The sequence below is a fragment of the Rhipicephalus sanguineus genome, chromosome 5 (genome assembly GCF_013339695.2).
Source record: "Rhipicephalus sanguineus isolate Rsan-2018 chromosome 5, BIME_Rsan_1.4, whole genome shotgun sequence".
Lineage (NCBI taxonomy): Eukaryota > Metazoa > Arthropoda > Arachnida > Ixodida > Ixodidae > Rhipicephalus > Rhipicephalus sanguineus.
The window spans coordinates 19,823,320-19,844,817 of record NC_051180.1 but is presented as its reverse complement, the minus strand read 5'-3'; the positions used below and the strand labels follow the sequence as shown (position 1 = coordinate 19,844,817).

The 21,498-nt window shown below is 45.8% G+C and overlaps 1 protein-coding gene across 1 annotated transcript in view; it reads right to left on the bottom strand.

Annotated features, from left to right (window-relative positions):
* Window positions 1–20,936, bottom strand: part of LOC119393337 (sodium-coupled monocarboxylate transporter 2) — a 49,754-nt gene extending 28,818 nt beyond the window's left edge. Inside the window, exons 1-3 of the mRNA XM_037660308.2 lie at window positions 20,685–20,936; window positions 11,391–11,622; window positions 1,741–1,932 (exon numbers count right to left, since the gene is read on the bottom strand). Coding sequence (XP_037516236.1) covers window positions 1,741–1,932; window positions 11,391–11,537 — 339 coding nt within the window. The 5' untranslated portion in view covers window positions 11,538–11,622; window positions 20,685–20,936. The remainder of the gene's footprint in view (window positions 1–1,740; window positions 1,933–11,390; window positions 11,623–20,684) is intronic.
* Window positions 20,937–21,498: the final 562 nt, after the last annotated feature.

The window sequence follows — 21,498 nt, the reverse complement described above, 5'->3', positions numbered from 1 at the left end:
CAGTAGTGCCGTAACTGATCCTTAGCGCTGTAAAAAATTACGGCTTCATGTTTCGTTTATCAGTGGAAGTCAGACGTGATGTATAAAGCACAGACATATATGTGTACGCGCGTGTGCGTGTGTGTCCTTGTCCGTCGTCGTCTTTGCGCATTTTACCTCGAATCACGCTCAACCAACACGCCTAGACGCCCACCCTAACATGGCATAGACATGTCCGATCAATTGCTCCTTTGAAAACCTGCATAGGCACTGCTGTTCATAACAAAAAGTTTAATGCTAGTCAATCCGATGTTGATGGTTAATTCAATTCAATGCATTTTATTTGCCAGACACTTCTTCCAGGCTGCATGATCCAAGTCCTTGAAGGGCCCCTCACCAGGTTTGACAATTTTGAGCTGATGAGCGCAATGCATGCACTGGGCGTTCACGATTACGTCTGCCAAAATTTGCAACGCTAAGCGCCGCGTAAATGGGTCAAATTTAAAGCTGAATGCTGCTTGCCCTTCTTCTCGCGGCCGCGCGCCCAGAGAATGAGGGGATGACGTACATGGTGGAATGGCCCTACGTAGATGGTAGTGCTGTGACGTTGCTCCTCTACGTAGACGACTGTGCTCTGACGTAGCCAACAGTAGCACGTGAAACTGCGATAATTATTTGACACGACGTGTAGTTTGTGTAATTTGTTGCTTGAATGGATGAATAAAACTTCAGAGCAATAATAAAACACACAAACGGAATGTGTGCGTTTTCTTTTTTGATTTTTACTGCGAATCGCAGCGAGATTCGAGACTAATGTACCTCCGTTTCGCACGCGTTCGTGTTCTCGTGCTTTGCGCATCGTGCATATCGTGCAGACGCCACCCTTTACAACAAAACTAATTTTCTACCGCGTTCCAGCGCTCATTAGGCTAACTTATCCTCCCGCGTCTAACTAGATGTTCATGAGACACACCGCTAGTCTCGCGTCCGTACAAATGTTGCAGCTTTCGTGCTCAGTAATAGGTTGAAAGCCAAGTGATCGGCGAGGGCGCATTCGGCGTAACTTGCAGAGATGAAGCGCAAAGAACGCCGCCACAACACCGCTCACGTCTCGGGGGCACGGGTTGGTTCGGGCACGTCATGCGCTCGTGACATTTTGTGCGCATGACGTGTTCATGCGTATGCGTTATGTGATAATTCTGCTCGCCTGCCGACGAGGGCAGGGAAGGGATTTGGTTTGCGAAGGCTCCACGGGGCGAGCGGTAAGGATTTGCAGCTCGCCTCCCCGCATCATGGTTTCGCGCCGCTACAAATGGTTTTTCTCAGCTTCTAAGGGACCGATTAGAAACATTCTTGTGGCGTAATGCTCTTTATTGGGCTCGCAACAACTTCCAATGTCTAACTAAAATTCGTTATATCACCTGGTGAGGGGCCCTTCAAGGAGCTGCAGGTAACCGCTACAAGAGACACAAAACGAGCATGCGGGATACTAAAATGAGCAGCGCGTGTGAAAATGATTCTTGCTTACAATTAAAGTAAAATAAGAATGCAGCAGCCTTTATTTATAGTATACGATATTGAAATATCATCGTCACTCTTTGCTATTGCGGTCGGGTTGAAGCTGTAAAACGCCTATTTTTCTTTAAGGAATAATGCTTTATGTGTATGTGTGTATTATATGTATACTACAAGGCCTGTGTTGTGTATGACTTGAAGCAGTGAAACACGGTCCCCACTATAGTGTACTAGAATAGTCCCCACCTGATTGACACTGATCATGTCAATCTCGTAGAACACGGGCAGAAACACATGGACTGCCAAAATGATGCCGACGACGATGCCGATGAAGTTGATCATGTACTGGGAGCCGTGCATGAAGCTCTCCGAAGGCACGCCCAGTATAGCGACCGCCGACAGAAAGCTCGCCATCATTGACATTGTCACCGGAAACACCTGCGCAAACAATCGGCGAAAGGAGTACACTATGAGTGCGCATTGGGAGCTACACAGGAGCGAGTGCAGGCGCTGTTTCAATAGCGGGCCGTAATGAGAGCACCTGCTCTTGTTCGATTGCGGACACCTGTGTCACCGGCGGCATGCAGTAGAAAGGACGCAAAGTGACCCAGCAATCTGGTTTCCTTTCATCGCGACTGAAATACCGGGCCAGCACTAACGACCTTCTTGCGAATTAACCCAGCGACGTGCTGTGCATGGTCTACTCGTAAAGGAAACGCTTATTTGTTAATGAAAAAAAAAAGAAACTGCGGCGACTTCTGTGACACAGTGAGAACGACAACAACGGCCACGTTAATACGGCCCTTTAGATTTCTGTGCTTCCACTGGAGTGCGCACGAGGGGGGGGGACAGAAGTCTGCCCCATACGTTTACTCAATGGGACCTGTCCCGTTATTGCTTAAAAAGCAGGGTTATGGCCACGCAGGCTTTTGACGATAATGGTGGCCGAAGGTTCACGATGTTGCATTGAACTGCTTACTTCCCATCTTTACTGCCAGAAAGCCAGGGACCGAGGGCAGGACATTGTGGGAAGCACTTCATCGCTACGTTTCAATTTTTTTTTCATTTATTGGGAAGCATGTTGTCCTTTGTACTCGACCTATGGGGTGGGGTCGCTGCGGTGAAACTTCGACCACGTCCCCCCACACTCATATTTGTGCTTCGGCACGGGTAGAACATGTAGCGTGTCGGCAAGATAACCGCTGGTCAGTAGGAGACTGGATTACAAGAGAAGGCAAGCGCGCGAGGGAGAGGCAGAAAGTTATGTGGGCAGATGAAGTGCAGATGAAGATGATGTCTAACCAACAGGGCTGCATTTGTGCCCTTGCGGATAATTTGGCCATCATATACTCAATTAGAAGAGAAAATGAAGGTCGTAATTTCATTCCCCCTCCCCCCGTATTTTGCCCACATTGGCTCCGTAAGATTTCCTGAAATTTTGCTATGTCATGTCTATCGCTCCCTTAGCAGGTAGCTTAATTCATTTTTACCGATAACAAAAAAATATATATGTCGGCCTGAGCAGACGCCGTCAGCATCTCTGACGTCACGGCGAGTATGTGCGGGAATGTCAAGGCGACGTCGTCTCCTGTAATTTCCTTTTGTTTTTATCTCGTCTTCTCGATCCCTTGCATATCATCGTCTCGTTGCAAAAGCGGGGCCTTTGATATTCGAGAAAGGGCAAGTTCCTAATACCGAAAAAGAAAGCTTTCCTTTTTCTTTACCGCCTGTTTAAGTCATAGTGATTGATGGGAAGATTACATTTACCTCTGGTTTTAATATACTCATAAATAATCTCTCGATGTTTAAACACTCGTTTAACGCTCTTCTGACAAGATCTGTTCCACGAGAAAGGTGAAAGCATGCACCGAGTTCGGGCTAATTGGTACTGATCTTACAGACGCTAAAGGTGAAAGGATCCTTTCGTAGCAACAAGCATTCGACTCTTCGGACAAATAATTTTGTGAATCATGCAACAACTTAAGGTCAAATTTCTCTATATGTCAATTACTTGGCTGCCCAATGAATGCTTTAAGAGCTGCGATCAGACAATTTGACAAGTTCGGAAAAACAGTCTCGTGTCTCATTCATTGCTTTAAGCCCGGTTGAGCTGGCGCAATGACTTAGAGAGATAAACGACATGCGGAAGGCGGGTATGTTAGCCGGAACATTATGTATCCGGGTTGCTACCATGCACTGGGGTCAGGGTTGACCGAAAGATAAGAATAACACTCGTTTTTGTTTTTGCTTACCAGATAAAAACAAGACGAGGGCTACTTTGATGAGACAGGAGTGATAAGGTAACCCGTGGCGACTTTAATGATGCACCAAGGTACGAATTCACAAATATTCTTGTTCGTAAGAGCTCTTTTTTTTTCCGATTTCTTGAAGGCCTTTGCTAATGTTTTTTTTTTCTCCCTTAAATAAAACTTTACTAGAGCACGAACTTTTTGTAAATACCGACTTTTTCCCGACAATTCCAGGTGTACAAACGCTGGAGGCTCCACAAGCTCTTTTTGCTGGTACGCTTCGCCCAAAGAAAGCGCCCCTTTCCAAGCAATGACAATTGGAACAACCGGAAGCAATGTAGCTATTTCCGCATGCTCTATTTTGCCTGCAGTGATAACAGTACATTACAGGAAGCGCGTGAGATTTCATCGCACGCAAGGCAAAGATATACGATTGCGTCACTCGATAAAATGCCGTTTTCGCTTCTAAGAATCTATTTCACTGAGATCGTCGCAGCGGCAACCTGTAATTAGCCCTTGTAACTTAAGTACAACTGCGTTGAATATAACTGGGTTAAGAATAGCCGGGGGCCAAGCAAAGGCTTCGTTCACGTTCCACAGTATCGCGTTACGGTAATACCGCGAATCTCGTTGACGCTTTGAGTCGTTTAATATTTATTGCGGCCTGCAGTATGTAAGACCGCTATTTTCAGTGCAGTCATTGCCCTGTAAGTACATTGATTATTACAGCTCTGTGATTAGGCTTGAACGACGATCTACGTCAAATGTTTACGCGCTTTTCGCCGTGCAAGATTTGTTTAAAGTGTAATGCAGCCTTTTTTTTTTTTTGCGACAGTATGAAGCAATTGACTACTGATGAGCCCGGTATCCCCAAATTGTAGCTGAAAACACGCAAGAAAGGACAATATAAATAGTCATAAACATAAATAATAGAGAAATTGCGTAAACGCTTGTCATAGAGTGACGCAAGCACATCACATACTCTACAGAAAGTGCTACGCGACAATATATGCACTCTAAGAACGTGGTTACCCGTTATTCGTTTTGGATAGTGCTGACTTGCCACATATCTAACACTCGTTAAATACAGTTGTTAACTCTTTTTCGGAGAGTCATGACTCTCTGAAAGAGAGTTAGCGTTTATATTTAAAGAGAGTTACATATGTGGCAAGTCAGAACTCGCCAAAAAAGAGTAACGGGTATTGTTTTTTTCTTCTTAAGAGTGTAATTGCTGACGGTGTTAGCACGGTTTAAACGTGCTATTTTACCACAGTATTCGTAGATGATATATTCAGGATTAAAAACAAAAAGCTATATGTAACATCCCTTTTAACGGTACCAGTCAGTAAGCGCAAGTGTTCGTGCAGGCATGTTTCTGCGAAGGGGAGAGCATGGGGAGAGCGTGCGAATGGGACTTACTGAAACAAAGCAACAATCTTCGTTTTATTTAAGTGTTCTTAGGAAGGAAACAATGCGAGAGCAGTAAGAATAATCGCGATTGTTGTCGCCGTCACTTCGCAGTCAACATGCTTTATTCTTAGCGCGAGGTACTATACAAAAACAAAGCAGGTTTTTACAGCTGTTCTTATTCACGTTCGACCTTCGTGGCAGTGAAATAGGCCCGTGAAAAAGTATGCCGTGCAAGTTTCCTATACGATTCTTTTTTCGGTAGCATTAGCTGTGTTATGGACAGTAATAGAGTACGCACTTAAAGTAATGAGCCTAGTTGACGTCGAAGATGCATTAAACTTCAGTGCCAACTATCTGCACAACTGAGACTTATTCTATTCGCTTAGGCTGATTAACAATAGTTGTCGCGTGAATGACATTGTGTCAAGCCAGGAACTCTATTACATTATATATCCGTGAGATTGCTCTGGTGACAATAGTGCTCTTACGAAGAGAAGAAAAAAAAAAGCCTACCTTAACAAAAGAAAACAGCAACAAAAGTCGGCAGATCCCACGCATTGTGGGAATCGATGTAATGCGAAGCAGCCAGCAAAGAGCTGCATACATCGTCTTGTATGTCACTAAGGAAAATGCGTGTCATGGTTTTCACGTTAACTCCTGTTATTTATGTTCGTCACACAGTCACGTCGGAAGATACCAATTTTGGTGTATATCAAGCTAGCGAAACGACCGCCAGCGCACCATGAGCGTGGCACGTAAGTCATGCTGTACATGACATGCGTGTCATGATTTTCATGTTAACTCGTGTTATTTATGTTCGTCACACAGTCACGTCGCAAGATACTAATTTTGGTTTATATCAAGCTAGCGAAACGGCCGCCAGCGCACCATGAGTGTAGCACGTAAGTCATGCTGTACATGACATGCGTGTCATGATTTTCATGTTAACTCGTGTTATTTATGTTCGTCACACAGTCACGTCGGAAGATACCAATTTTTGTGTATATCAAGCTAGCGAAACGACCGCCAGCGCCCCATGAGCGTGGCACGTAAGTCATGCTGTACATGACATGCGTGTCATGATTTTCATGTTAACTCGTGTTATTTATGTTCGTCACACAGTCACGTCGGAAGATACCAATTTTGGTGTATATCAAGCTAGCGAAACGACCGCCAGCGCCCCATGAGCGTGGCACGTAAGTCATACTGTACATGACATGCGTGTCATGATTTTCATGTTAACTCGTGTTATTTATGTTCGTCACACAGTCACGTCGCACAATACCAATTTCGGGATAGATCAAGCTAGCGAAACGGCCACCAGTGCACCATGAGCGTGGCACGCAAGTCATGCTGTACATGACATGCGTGTCATGATTTTCATGTTAACTCGTGTTTTTATGTTCCTCACACCGTCCCGTCGCACAATACCAATTTCGGGATAGATCAAGCTAGCGAAACGGCCGCCAGCGCGCCATGAGCGTGGCACGTAAGTCATGCTGTACATGACATGCGTGTCATGATTTTCATGTTAACTCGTGTTATTTATGTTCGTTACACAGTCACGTCGGAAGATACCAATTTTGGTGTATATCAAGCTAGCGAAACGACCGCCAGCGCCCCATGAGCGTGGCACGTAAGTCATGCTGTACATGCCATGCGTGTCATTATTTTCATGTTAACTCATGTTATTTATATTCGTCACACAGTCACGTCGGAAGATACCAATCTTGGTGTATATCAAGCTAGCGAAACGGCCGCCAGAGCACCATGAGCGTGGCACGTAAGTCATGCTGTACATGACATGCGTGTCATGATTTTCATGTTAACTCGTGTTTTTATGTTCCTCACACCGTCCCGTCGCACAATACCAATTTCGGGATAGATTAAGCTAGCGAAACGGCCGCCAGCGCCCCATGAGCGTGGCACGTAAGTCATGCTGTACATGACATGCGTGTCATGATTTTCATGTTAGCTCGTGCTTTTATGATCGTCACACAGTCACGTCGGAAGATACCAATTTTGGTGTATATCAAGCTAGCGAAACGACCGCCAGCGCACCATGAGCGTGGCACGTAAGTCATGCTGTACATGACATGCGTGTCATGATTTTCATGTTAACTCGTGTTTTTATGTTCGTCACACAGTCACGTCGCACAATACCAATTTCGGGATAGATCAAGCTAGCGAAACGGCCGCCAGCGCCCCATGAGCGTGGCACGTAAGTCATGCTGTGCATGACATGCATGTCATGATTTTCATGTTAACTCGTGTTATTTATGTTCGTTACACAGTCACGTCGCAAGATACTAATTTTGGTGTATATAAAGCTAGCGAAACGGCCACCAGTGCACCATAAGCGTGGCACGTAGTCATGCTGTACATGACATGCGTGTCATGATTTTCATGTTAACTCGTGTTATTTACGTTCGTTACACAGTCACGTCGCAAGATACCAATTTTTGTGTATATAAAGCTAGCGAAACGGCCACCAGTGCACCATGAGCGTGGCACGCAAGTCATGCTGTACATGACATGCAAGTCATGCTGTACATGACATGCGTGTCATGATTTTCATGTTAACTCGTGTTTTTATGTTCCTCACACCGTCCCGTCGCACAATACCAATTTCGGGATAGATCACGCTAGCGAAACGGCCGCCAGCGCCCCATGAGCGTGGCACGTAAGTCATGCTGTACATGACATGCGTGTCATGATTTTCATGTTAACTCGTGTTTTTATGTTCGTCACACAGTCACGTCGCGCAATACCAATTCCGGGGTAGATCAAGCTAGCGAAACGGCCGCCAGCGCCCCATGAGCGTGGCACGTAAGTCATGCTGTACATGACATGCGTGTCATGATTTTCATGTTAACTCGTGTTTTTATGTTCGTCACACAGTCACGTCGCACAATACCAATTTCGGGATAGATCAAGCTAGCGAAACGGCCGCCAGCGCCCCATGAGCGTGGCACGTAAGTCATGCTGTGCATGACATGCATGTCATGATTTTCATGTTAACTCGTGTTATTTATGTTCGTTACACAGTCACGTCGCAAGATACTAATTTTGGTGTATATAAAGCTAGCGAAACGGCCACCAGTGCACCATAAGCGTGGCACGTAGTCATGCTGTACATGACATGCGTGTCATGATTTTCATGTTAACTCGTGTTATTTATGTTCGTCACACAGTCACGTCACGCAATACCAATTTCGGGGTAGATCAAGCTAGCGAAACGGCCGCCAGCGCAACATGAGCGTGGCACGTAAGTCATGCTGTACATGACATGCGTGTCATGATTTTCATGTTAACTCGTGTCATTTATGTTAGTCACACAGTCACGTCGCAAGATACCAATTTTGGTGTATATCAAGCTAGCGAAACGGGCACCAGCGCACCATGAGCGTGGCATATGTAAACCATGCTGTACATGACATGCGTGTCATGATTTTCATGTTATGACTTGTCATTCATGTTCGTCATACAGTCATGTTACGCCATAGCAGTTTTGGTGTACATTCGATTAACTAAGCGACCAGGAGAGCACACAGTCGTAGGCGGCTAGATAGATAGATAGATAGATAGATAGATAGATAGATAGATATATAGATAGATAGATAGATAGATAGATAGATAGATAGATAGATAGATAGATAGATAGATAGATAGATAGATAGATAGATAGATAGATAGACAGATAGATAGAGAGATAGATAGATAGAAAGTGGCTACAGACTAGGGCTAAAATGTTGGTCTGAAGTATATATATGTATCAGTAAAACAGATATTAATGAGAACTAACAGAGAGCAATGCCAAGGAAAGTATAGGGGATGCTATTTGTAGTAATTAGAATATAAATGTGAAGAAAGTAAAGTGGAGGAAAAGATAACTTGCGGCCGGCAGGGACCGAACCTGCGACCTTCGAATAACGCGTCCGATGCTCTACCACTGAGCTACAGCGGCGGTCATCTCCCCGTCCACTTTATAGGGTATATATGTGGATTTAAACTTAGGAGTGTTAGTCAGCGCCAGTCGCAGCCATGGCGGCGAGTGTGGAACACTCTTTTTCTGCCTATTTTGGCGTCACGTAGCACGTGATCTATTTACGAGCAGGCAGCTGACCAATAATCCCTCGCATACTACCTGAAGGCATCAAGTCTGCCATAACGAGACCCTCGCTATGAATGAAGGAAAGATTACTTTTAAGGGCTCGTTTTTTCTTTGTTATACACAATATTAATGAGAACTAACAGACAGCAATATTAATGAGAACTAACAGGTCCCTGTCGGCGGCAAGTTATCTTTTCGTCCACTTTACTTTCTTCACATTTATATTCTAATTACTACAAATAACACCCCCTATACCTTCCTTGGCACTGCTGTCTGTTAGTTCTCATTAATATTGTGTATAACAAAGAAAAAACGAGCCCTTAAAAGTAATCTTTCCTTCAATAAATCAAATATTCAATCGTTCCTTATTATAGGGTAGCAAACTTGATTTTGCGCCCTGGTTAGCCTCCCCTTTTTTCCTCTTTTAAAAAAATAAACTTTTTTTTTTTTCAGAATCAAACATACGCCTGGGTGTACATGTACAGAAGGACGTCCCATAGCACCATCTCCCTCCGTCTGAATAGCTTCTAAAAAAAAATACACAGGTGCCTGTGCTTTTGAATTAGTGCTTCGTTCTATCATAACAAGGCTCCTCTGCTAGAGAGCCCTATGGCGACTATACAAGCACCGCATCGTGATACGTATGTTCCAGAAAAGCCATAGAGAGAGCGGAGCAAAGATCAAGAACATATTGCCTCAGCCACACGTTATTTCTAGCAGAGCTCACCCACGAGGCCGTACGTTTATAGTGTAATAAAAACAAACACGGACAGGAAGGGCGGCAGAACAGCGTTCGCCTTGTGCTCACTGTCTATCCTGTTTTTGATGGTCTGTAAACGTCTGATGGTCTATAAAGAAGGCAGAGCTTCGAGACAAGCCTTGTCTGTCAGAAACTCAGTGATGCGGGCAGGGTAACGGATTTATTAATAGTGACCCTCAGTTGAAACTTATAGAACATAATAATAATTATAATAATGGCTGGGGTTTAACGTCCCAAAACCACGATATGATTCTGAGAGACGCCGTAGTGGAGGGCTCCGGAAATTTCGACCACCTCGGTTCCTTAACGTGCACCTGAATCTAAGTACACGGGCCTCAAACAAACTTATAGAACAGGCAAAGAGACAAGCACGCATGCATGAACACACGCATGAGGGCGCCTAACCACGATGATGGTGAATATGGTGTTTTACTGCACAAGGGTCAATGAGGCCGAACAGCTACAGGTCAGTGGTATTTCGTGACCTGTAGCCATGGTACCTGAAGTTCAACATCGCGATGATATATACGAAGTACCAACTGCATATTTCGATTGAAAGACGAATTCGCTGGAATCAACGCTATTTTTACAATTTTTTAGCGGGTATTGCGCTTCTAAAGCACCTACAAATGAAAGTACATGTCAGGGCCTTCAACGCTCACAGCGCAACATTTCTGGTAAACCACGAGTTGCGGAAAGCAGCGCTGAATTTTCGCTCTTGGTACAATGCAGGTGTTAGCACGGGCCTCTGTGGGGTCGAAAAATTATGTGGTTTCGCTGATACATAAGACGGAATTGATATAAGATATAATAGGTAGACACTTCAAGATTGATGACAACACCTATAGGGAAAGAAACGACACAAACGTCACATGCGTTTGGATCTTGTTGCTTTGTGTTCATGTTGTTGTTACTCGAAAAAAAAAAGGAAAGGTCATGGCGAAATCGCTAAACTTCCACACGCGATGATATGTTACTTCGTGTGGTCGAGCTGTTGTATATTAAAAAAATGTCGTCAACAAACTAGCACTTTATTTAAGTTAGAAGAAATGCGTAAAGCGTAAGGTAGGCCGGGAATAAGTAACACAGACGCTGACAACGACCACTTTTTAACGTACGAAGTGAGTGCCACCGATCATCAGCCCAAGTCACCGAGAATAAACGCCGAAAACATGAAATCCTAAGATAAACATTGTTCTACGTCAATTAAAATGGTCTCGCGTCTTCCGCTAAAGGCGGCACCAAAGGAAATCGGTTTAAATCACGAAAAAAAAAAAACGAAGAAAGCAAAGAACACACGTTTTACGCATCATGAAACAAGTTAGCTTTGCGTGCAAGCGCATGTTACGAAATCCTCGCTTACCTGTAACTGTCTATTCCCCACGAGGAACTCCTTGTTGTTGGTGCTGCGGCGGTCCTTCCATGCGAAGTAGACGCCGATGAAGGACGAAAGGCCCATCACGGCTACCAGCACGCCATAGTCGGCCGGGTGAAAGTACCGTACGGTCATGACGACGAATACGATGTAACCGTTGTTCCGAAACCCCTGGATACGCTGGCCGCAGCCTCTTCCGCAGCCGCCGTTATTGGAGCGTCTGCGAATAACGCGAGCCGGCGATCGCACGGCCTCTCAGCTACGTGCCTCTCTCCCTCTCACTCGTTTTTTTTTTTTTCGCGGAAGCTACGCGCTGCCAAGAAAGGTGCCCTGCAGAGAGCGGCGGATAGCAATGCGCTTTATACGTTGCTACAATACCTGAACGGCGCGCGGACGCGCTATCGTTTACTCCAGGCACTTTTTCCTTATTTGCACTGTTGCTCGTCTCGCGCGTATGCGCCGATCCCCTCGCGAGAATTCAAGCTGTGCCGCACGCGACAAGCCGCTTTATAAGCGACGAGGAGGGAGCCGCGTCGTCGAATACCGCTTGCGCGTTCTTGCGCAAGCGGTATTCGACGACGCGGCGCTGGCGTGTCGTTTTCTAAAAGCCATAGCGTGAGTGAGAAGTGGCAGGAGAGTACAACGCTGCAAACAACCGTGAAACACCAGGGATATGGCTTGTGCAAGTCGGGGCTATGGTTCGCTGCATCTCTTGACAGCTGCGAAATGTCGCAAAACATAATAGGAAAAGGACAAAAAAATACATAAAGAGACACCGTGGCTTTTCGGAAAGAGGAACATAACCCATTGAGTAAACACTGAAAGGTCGACCTGACGTAGAGGTTCTCAAGCCGGCTTCCATGCTCACAGAGTAGCGTAGAGCAAGGTGGGTATGTGTGGAGTCGTGGCAAGGTAAGGCAGTCGGATGCGAAACACATACGTAGGCTATCCAACGCAGAAATTTGGCCTAGTTTGTGGCAGCTGAACTTGCGCATCTGAACAAGCGCAAATAAGCAATCCCAGAAGGAAGAGACACGCACACTGGATGTGCGCTTTAGGTCCTCTATACGTAGTACACGTGTGTGTCTGAAGGGCCGCTCACACCCTCGAATACATTCATACGTTAATAAGTAATATAAGAAAGCCTATATGCTTTACTTTGTTGGTACGACGTTAGGGTACGACGTCGGACCAATTGCCCGGTAAAGACGAGTTCCAAAAGGTTGACGCGAGAAATAACGAAGGTAAATAGAAAATTTGTTGCGGGATAGCTTGCTTCACTGACACCTCAATGGCAAAAAAAAAAAAATCACGCCATATCCACGAAGTGAGTGATGATTGAGGAGCTGGCTCGGAGGTAATCGGGTAAATCGTGAATGCTCCGTACAAGTCATCTACCATCATGTGAAGACGTCACACGTTGTTATAGTGGCGATTGTGGTCAGGTTGTTGTCGAACCACAAGCGGTCGCAGACCTTGCAGCTGTGGCCGAACGTGTGGTCGAAGAAATCGAGGAAATGTGGTTTTTCCTGCGTTAATGTCATCATCAAGGCGCTCGAAGAACAACAGGAAGAAGGCTTCTCTTTCGCGCGAGCTGCGCCTGTAGCGGTCGCCTCTGGAACTAAGGTTACGCTTACGGCGCGGGACATTGCCCCAGCTTAAGAACCTGGCGAGCCAACTCCTAAAAAGTACAATGGAAAGAAGGCAACAACACAATAACAGCTGTGTTCTTCCTTTTATTTCTGCATTGTGCCAGCGCGCTCTTATTATGCATCTGTACCAACTCATCCAATTAGTTCAAACCATATGGCTGCCATGAGTGTACTTACTTGCCAGTTGTGTCTTGAGATATGACGTCATGAGGATGACTCACTCTTCCGGGCTCGTTCACCGACCGAGGTTTTAGCTACGAGCGCTGCTGATTCAGCCGTTCTTTCGCGAAGCGTCATAAGGAAAAATAGCGCACACTTCACGAAGACGGCCAGAAGGAACACAAGGCGTAGGCGCTGATGAACAAAATTGCTCAAGATGGTTATTCGCAAAGCGTACCGCAAACAATGCTCATTGTTAAAGCAAGTTAAAGTCCACTTGCACTGAAATTAACCGCACACCGACAGCTGGCTAGAGATTGTCATATACCTGTTTTTTTCCTCTATGTAGTAAACTACAAATTTTTCGATAAGGCAAGGTGCTGTTATCGCAAGGGCTTGTCGCTTGAAATTAGGATATGTGCAGGGGTGTTCAAAAGTTCGCAGGCCACGCTGCCGTAGAATTACATGGGAGAGCGGCCTGCGAACTTTTGACCACCCCTGTGCGTGTTGCAGTGCACCAAAACAGCGACGCACACTGCGCATTCGCAAAACCTTGCTGAACGCATGCGTGGCGTATGCACTTGAAAACATCCTTCGACTGAAACCTTTCATCCTGAAGTGTGACGTACGTCGCGTTAGGATTCGGTATACAGAAAGAAGAATGAAGGGCGACCGACGAACGGCATTTTCGATATCAAGAACTATTTGTTTGCAAACGAATCGCGCTTGGCCATGTACGAAAAAGGTTACATCAAGAGACCAAAAGTACAAACGAGTGCTCCTAAAAAAAGAAAAAAAAAACGGGACATGCGATGTGACGATAGGCGAGTGTTATTCAAAGAAATAGAAAGAGCGAAATTTCCAACATCTACGCGTAGCTGACAGGTATAACTATTGTGCTATCTGGACTGACTAGCAGTAATGCCCTCTAAACATTTACGATCTTAAGCGAGCTTCGCACGTCGCGAGGTCTGAACAGGCATGATCGAGCATGCTTACACCCGGATTTGACTAAATGTCGCCCACACTAAACACAGCTGCCTGCGTAAAATGAAACAAATGTCTGTACTGCGTCGTTTGTTCAACTTACGGGGAGACGTGGCACGTTGACTCTGCCCTCGCCGGCCATTTAGTCGAGAGAGAAGTGAACATTCATTAAACGTAGTCGTCTTATGAGCTGTAAGGAACGTTTTCGGCCCGGGAACAAACACTGCCTGTGCAACTCACGCTAGAAGAACACATTCGAACCTGAGCGTTGTTGTGTGGGTCGCGTATTTATATATCTATCGAGCACTGTTCTTATCGCTTCGTTTTTCACCGTACTTATCTGGAGCGGCACTTCCCCTGTAGCAGTCATTAAGAAACCCCTCTCATCCTTTCTGTTTTGTTCGGAACATCAAAAGAATACCCCTGTATAGAGTATTCTATCTGTGGCAATCTTGACATTAACCTAGATAATCTTATCATATACCTACACAGGGTGCCCTAATTGCAACCAGCAGTGGTTTCGCCTTCGCGACCGTTAGTGCCCTATCAGTGAACAAAGCGCTAGGACCGTCCTGATGCCCTGATAACCGAAGTCGTTGCGATTAGAGATTTTTTTAGCTAGAGAGAGAGAGAGATACAACCACGTGCACACAATCACCGCTAAAAATGGGGCACAAGACACTGCAGGACAAATTGTTTCGAAGATACCAACCAGCCCCAGCCGTCCATTTTGAAGCAATACATTTATACACTCTAAGAAAAGGTCGAGTAAAAAGGGCACATTTTTTCCCCACAACAATAATCGTCATCTGACCTTGCTAGCGTTTTCCTTTCTTGAAAACTCGGTGTTCGCCACTCTTTTATCAAGAATGCGGTGTCACGCTGATAACGCGCTTGCCGTTCGTGACCTGCAGAAGTGCCGGGCGCGCGACGATAATGCAAGGAAAGGCACGCAAGACAGATGACGATTATCGTTGTGGGACAAAAAAAAAAAAGACTCCCTCTTTACTCTTTTGTTTGAGTGTACCACGCAAGGCAATCTTCCTTCTAGCTTACATGTGTTGGGCCAAAAGCGTCTTGTCATTATTCTCGTGCTTTTTCAGTGCCTAATAAGTTTGGTGACGAATGCATACAAGCATGCCCTGTAATGCACTTTACTGGAATTAATAATAATAGTTGGCTTTGGTCTTACGCGCCAAACCACGATGTGATTAGAGGGACGCCGTAATAGGAGACTCCGTATCAATTTCGACCACCTGGTGATTTTTAGTGTGCGCCTAAATCTAAGAGCACGGGTGTCCTTTGCAATTCGTCCCATCGAAACGCGGCCGCCGGGGCCGTGAATCAAACCCGCGCCCTCAAAAATCACTGCTGTTGGCAGCGCAGGATGTTGATGAGAGGTGCACGTATAAAGACGTATATGACGCAAGCGTGAGTTAGTTTGGGGCTTCTCTACCACTTTTGCGACAATGGGGCATTCATCATCCCTACAGGAATTTTCCAAGAAATTGCACACGCGCAGCAGACTTGGATGCAGTAATGGAATTGCAGCAATTTAATTACTTTTCTGCTGTAATGCATGATGTAATGGATTACTGCTGTGGGCTGGTCATTTAGTAATGTTATGAATTGCTTCGAGCGAAGGGTGCACGCTTGGTCGAGTTGGTGATCGGTCATCATGTGAAGAACACCGCGGAATTTTTAACGTGCACAAAACGGAGAGGAAAAAAAAAAGCGCTCGTCCTGTGTTGTTCCTCTTAGTTTTGTCCACGTTTAAAATTCCGCGCTGTTGTTGGCAAGATTACTTCAAGCGAGTAATTACAAGAAAATTGCTCAATACTTTCCCAATCGCTTTTGCTAATATATACCATGTCCACTTCTTTTATGACGCAAGTCATTTATCCAAAAAAAAACGGAAGGAAAAGTAACAAAGACAAGTTAAATCTAAGCGATAAACTTCAAACGTGGGAACGAGGCGGGCTCCACAGAAAAGCCACGCAGCAGCCGAACTCGAAGCCTTGAATAACGTTGCTGCAAGGCCATGGTGCTCGAAATTCCTGACATGTGGGAGTCGAGGACAGCTTCACGCATTGATGTCGCACAGTCCAGCAACAGGATGCAGAGGTGTCAAACGCGTAAACGTTTCAAACGCGTAAACAAATTCTCCTAAAAAAGTCAATCAAGCTTTGAGATAGGTTGGAGAGACGCATCATCAAAACACAGACAAGTTGTCGCCGCTATGGTTTAGCAGCTAATGCTCAAAAAGAATAGCGACGCCTACTTTTAGTTAAAGTAATTTCAAGGGAAGTTAATCGCTTTTCGAAAGTCATAGTTATGCGATGTCATTACTGTAATAATAATTTGTGGGGTTTTACGTCCCAAAACCACAATATGATTTTGAGAGACGCCCTAGTGGAAGGCTCCTGAAATTTCGACTACCTGGGGTTCCTTAACGTGCACCTAAATCTAAGCGCAGGGGCCTCAAGCATTTTCGCCTCCATCGAAAATGCAGCCGCCACGGCCGGGATTCGATCCCGCGACCTGCGGGTCAGCAGTCAAGCACCATAACCACTAAACCACTGTAGCGGGTAATGCCATTACTTTCGGCCAGCTATAATTTGTAATATAACTTAACTACATTTAAGAAAGTAAAGAACGTAATTAGCAATATAGTTTAATTAGATTCTAGGAGTAACTATGTCATCTATGGCGCGCAGTGACATAGATGTAGTGCGGAAATTGTAGAATAGATGGCATGTACTAAGTGACTATAAGCGAACGCAGACCCGAGATGCACAGACAGCAATACAGTGCACTAAATTGCGATAAAATTACAGGCGTGCATGCGCAGTCTGAGTATCGCATAACGTGCGCGGAGAGAAGCATATTCTTTATTGCTGAGTAATGTAAGGGGCGGTGCTAGTGCACTCGGGGCCTAGACTGTGAACATCTTTTGCTTCTACAGCAGCTCTACTAAGCATTTCATGCGTACTGCTAACAACAGTACAGCTGTTAGAAACAGCGGTTCACAATTGCAAGAGCCATACAGTAAATGGCGAGCCACCCATCGCGCGCATTTTTGACGTTGTTGCAATGTTCCCATAAACTGTCATTAAGGCAGCGTCTCGTCTGCGCAACATATTGCTTGCCATGGGAGAGGAGGATCCGGTAAGCGACACCGTTTGTGCAGTGGTGGTGTTGTTCTCGACACAAGCATTAGTCTTGTAGTCAGTTCAGTGGTAGGGGCTGACAAGCTTTCGAGGGGCCGCTCAAAACAACTTGAACGTTAGAGCATCTGGCTGCAGGAAATTTTGTGGTAATAGGGTATATTCCGTCTATAGGTTAGAGGCTGCTCTGCCGTTTACGGGATGGAGTTTGCAATGTTGAAGTGTTTTTTGAACCCCGAGGTAAGTTTTCAGCTTATGTCGCCTATTTTATAGCCCAAATGTAGCCCAAATGCCCAAATATAGCCAAAAAGCCCAAATGTAGCGACGAAATATGAATAAAGGAAAACTGAAGCTGAAATTCACTGCATAAGAAACGCCTGTATGACAGTGCGCTTGTCACTGCACCATACGCCAGGCCGGAGGACACGTTTGCCGTTACTGCGAACGTCAGAGCTGCGACAAGAGAACAATCCTCCCAAACCGGAATTCAACTTAGCCGCCAACGCAGGCTGGATCCTGTTAGTATTCTTAGTGAGAAATCACTTCTACCCTACCTATCAAGAATTCGCGGATGTCACACAGGCACACGAGGCTTTAACTGGACTCATTGGGGATGAATAGATAGGCAAGGCAACGCAACAATAAATGGACAATTCAGCAATGACGTTGTAGGATATGAATGGCAATGTATGGTAAGAAAAAAAATCGTAAACAGGGGGTGGGTGCTCGAGCCGACGTTTAGACAAGTGAACTTGTCTTCTTCAAGGCTGGGACTGGCATTTTCCTGCCGTTTTTTTAATGCCGTTTTTTGAATGCATGGTATAGTACGTTTGAAATGCCCGAAACCTGTCATGGCTCACCCAAAATGTGACTTTGGGATTTGGGGTCACCTTTGCCGAATTTGGCAGTTTATAATTCTAGCTGGGCGTGAATGAGAATTAGCTTGGCCCATGCCCGAAATTGGGTTAGGGCATCCTCGACAGCGCATCTGCCTACTGCCAAAATGGACTTGGCACACCACAAAAACTGACTTGTTAAGCACCGGCCTAGCCTAGCCTAACGTGAATTTCGAATTTGCTAGCGCAATATTACGTTGCTTGGCTGAGCCAAACCGTCTCAATTATTATTATTTTTTTTAACGTGGCACTGCTTCGCAGGATCTGCTGAAGTGCGGTGTGTGCCAAACTTTACACGTAGCTGATACAGCGTACCACCTGCTTCGTCTTTGCTCACGGGAACTAAGCGAACGGAAGCGGCTGGTAGACACTACACTATACAAAAAAGTGGCAAGCATTCCCAGTTCACTTACTACTGCAACCTTGGCCAGACCACGAGAGAGTGATTCAAAGATTCCTTGCTTTCCACGGGGCTCGACGGGCGGCAGTGAAAATCGGTTGGAAGTGCGGTCTATTCACTCCATCGTCAGCACTCACTGCTTTGCTTTCCTCCCGGAGTGGAATCTGCCCACGAAGTGCATTTTTTTTTCACATTCAGAGCTTAAACTGCGAACGAACGCAGCAAGAGTCGAAGTACGCGCTTAAGTAAAGGGAAACAATTCATCTTATTTCTGCTGTTACTTTTAGGCGTCAGCGCGCAGTTGTTATCGTAAACGTCAAACACCGTGGATGCGTGCAGCGCAAATAAAAAGAAAGGCATACAGTCAATGAAAAGGATGCATTTTATTGATGGTGTTATTTCTCGGCACATGCGCGAGACTGTTCGATCTTAGACGTCAAACGCCTCCTCGGACGCGTGCAACGCGAATAAAAAAATGCAGACAGCTCTTATCGTTTTGACATACCCACACGGCATTTTTTCCTGCGAAGACGGCATGGTGGAAACGGTGAGGCTCGTTTAACGGCCAACATTTTTTCGCATACAGATTGTTAAAAGATGGCACCCAGTGACCTGAAGGGAATGCATGCGGGTGCATTGCCCTGCGGTGAGTAGACTTCGTGGTAAGTTATACAAGATCGCCACTGGTCATAACGGACCGATTCGTATCAGTATGAAGCATATATACTCGTATGTATTACAGTTCTATTTTCCTGAATAATTTTACAAGTTTACAGAGCATGAGCTAAGATAGCGCACGCACCACTATTTTGTAATTCGCGCCACAAGTGGAAAAGGAACCTCGTCCAGTTTAGTCGCTTTTGACGTGCTTAAAATGATTTTGCGTCAAAGCCTATCAGAGTTATATTGTGGGGTTTCACGTAAAAAAACTGTGATCTACGAATAATTTTACCTGTTGGTGAACGGTACGAGATAGTTCGTACTTTCAGCCTCCATTAGAATGTGGCAGACAAGGCAGGAATCGAACCTGGGACGTCGTGCTCATCAGGCGCAACGCCATAGCCACCTGTGCGGGTGCGGCTTCAAACGCTACATGCCGACGTGGGCTATATATTCGTCACAAACACCGCACATATCTGCGGATGCTACGATAGAAAGTTTTTGGATTGGGTACCCATGCAGGCGTCGGGTTCGTAGACCGAAATGCAAGCAAATCGCGCTCGAATCTTCACGAGATCAACGCACAGGAGCCTCGGGGGCGGCATGAATAGGCTAACTATTTTCGAAAAATAGAGGCCGGGGCGCTAATTCAAAGAGTACTTAGCATTTGATGCATGTGCTGTAGCGACAACCCAACATGATTGCATACGGCAGCTACAGCTCACCCTATTCTAAAACTGTAATGTATCCTACACAGCTACAGCTCATACATTAGGCGAGACACTTTTTACATTACGGTATACCGTGGTATACCTTGGCGACGCCGACATCTTCAGCGAACAAATATTCATTCATTGCAGCGCTTAATAAATGGATGAACCACGGCGTGACTAAATTGTGTGCATACGTAAATTTCATTTTAACCTTTATGTCGCACGCATTTATCATATTATCATTTTCATTTACGATAACTTTCATAAGCAGCTAGGTAGCTATCGACTCGAACTGGAAAGTAGCCAACGAAAAATGACGCGGATGAGAACACACACACACTTTGGCGCCCGCGTTTGTCGGTTCGTGTGTTCACTTAGTCCCCGTCCTTTTAGCGCCGTGCCTATTTTCCTCAAATACACAGTGAACTGCTAACGCGAGATCGGCACCCGTGCTGTATGCCTGCTTCCTTTATCGTCCTTGCTATTTTTCGCGGCTTAATTTGCAACACGAGCCCCTACCAGCGAGCCTTCTCCCAAGTTTACCTATATTTCTGCTGATACGGCTTGTGCCATCGCTTCGTCCCGTTTGTTCATTACTCCAATACGCCACTCCATTAAACTAAGGCCCCGAAAGCAAAGCCAGCTCACCGTTTTGGAGTTGACGCCAGTTGGCTGTCAGGCTATGTCTTTCTGCAGCAGCCCGCCTGTCAGTCGGCGATGCCACTGTTTCCGCTCGTAGTCGTGCGCATTTCGTACGGTTGTTACTACACGACTGGGCCTATAGAAACGAGATCCCACGAAAACGCGGTGACGCATCATTCGATATGATTTCGAGGCATGTGTTGCCGCGCTTTAGCTGAATCTCGCTTATAAAGGTATACCTGCGTCAGTAAATGCAGAGCACTGGTCGGATACGATTGATCTTCGCAGCTCCGGCATGTTACAGCGAAAGCTGTTATGAGATCATTTCAGCGGCCGTTTTTGGCGCCGTAGTTGTCCGCCGCCGCCGCCGGTGTCCGTAACCACTATCGCTCGAAATAAAAAAAAAACGACCTAAAAAAAAATTTCCAGGATGGAACGGGGTTCGAACCTGGGCCCTCTGCGTAGGAGCGGTTCTTGGCGGCCGCGGAAACAGGCTTACAGATGACACTGACAAGGATTTTGAGATCATCTTGCCGAATTTGCCAACAGGGCGCGTTGTTTAAACACGGTGTTTTTGCACGGAGATATTCGAGTGAGGCCTTTCAAGGTCGAAGATTTTCGGGACGCTCTGGACAAGGAACGGCTGCTTCCCGACGTTTTGGCGTTGGGCGCCTACCAGATCAACCACGTGTGGGCCGTCACCTTAAACAGCCCGGAGGCGACGAAGAAGTTGGTTCAACTAAAGGAACTTCAGGTGAAGGGAAGACGCTGCCTTGTCATCGACCCCCAGGAGCAGCAAGTGAGGTTACGGCTGCACTGG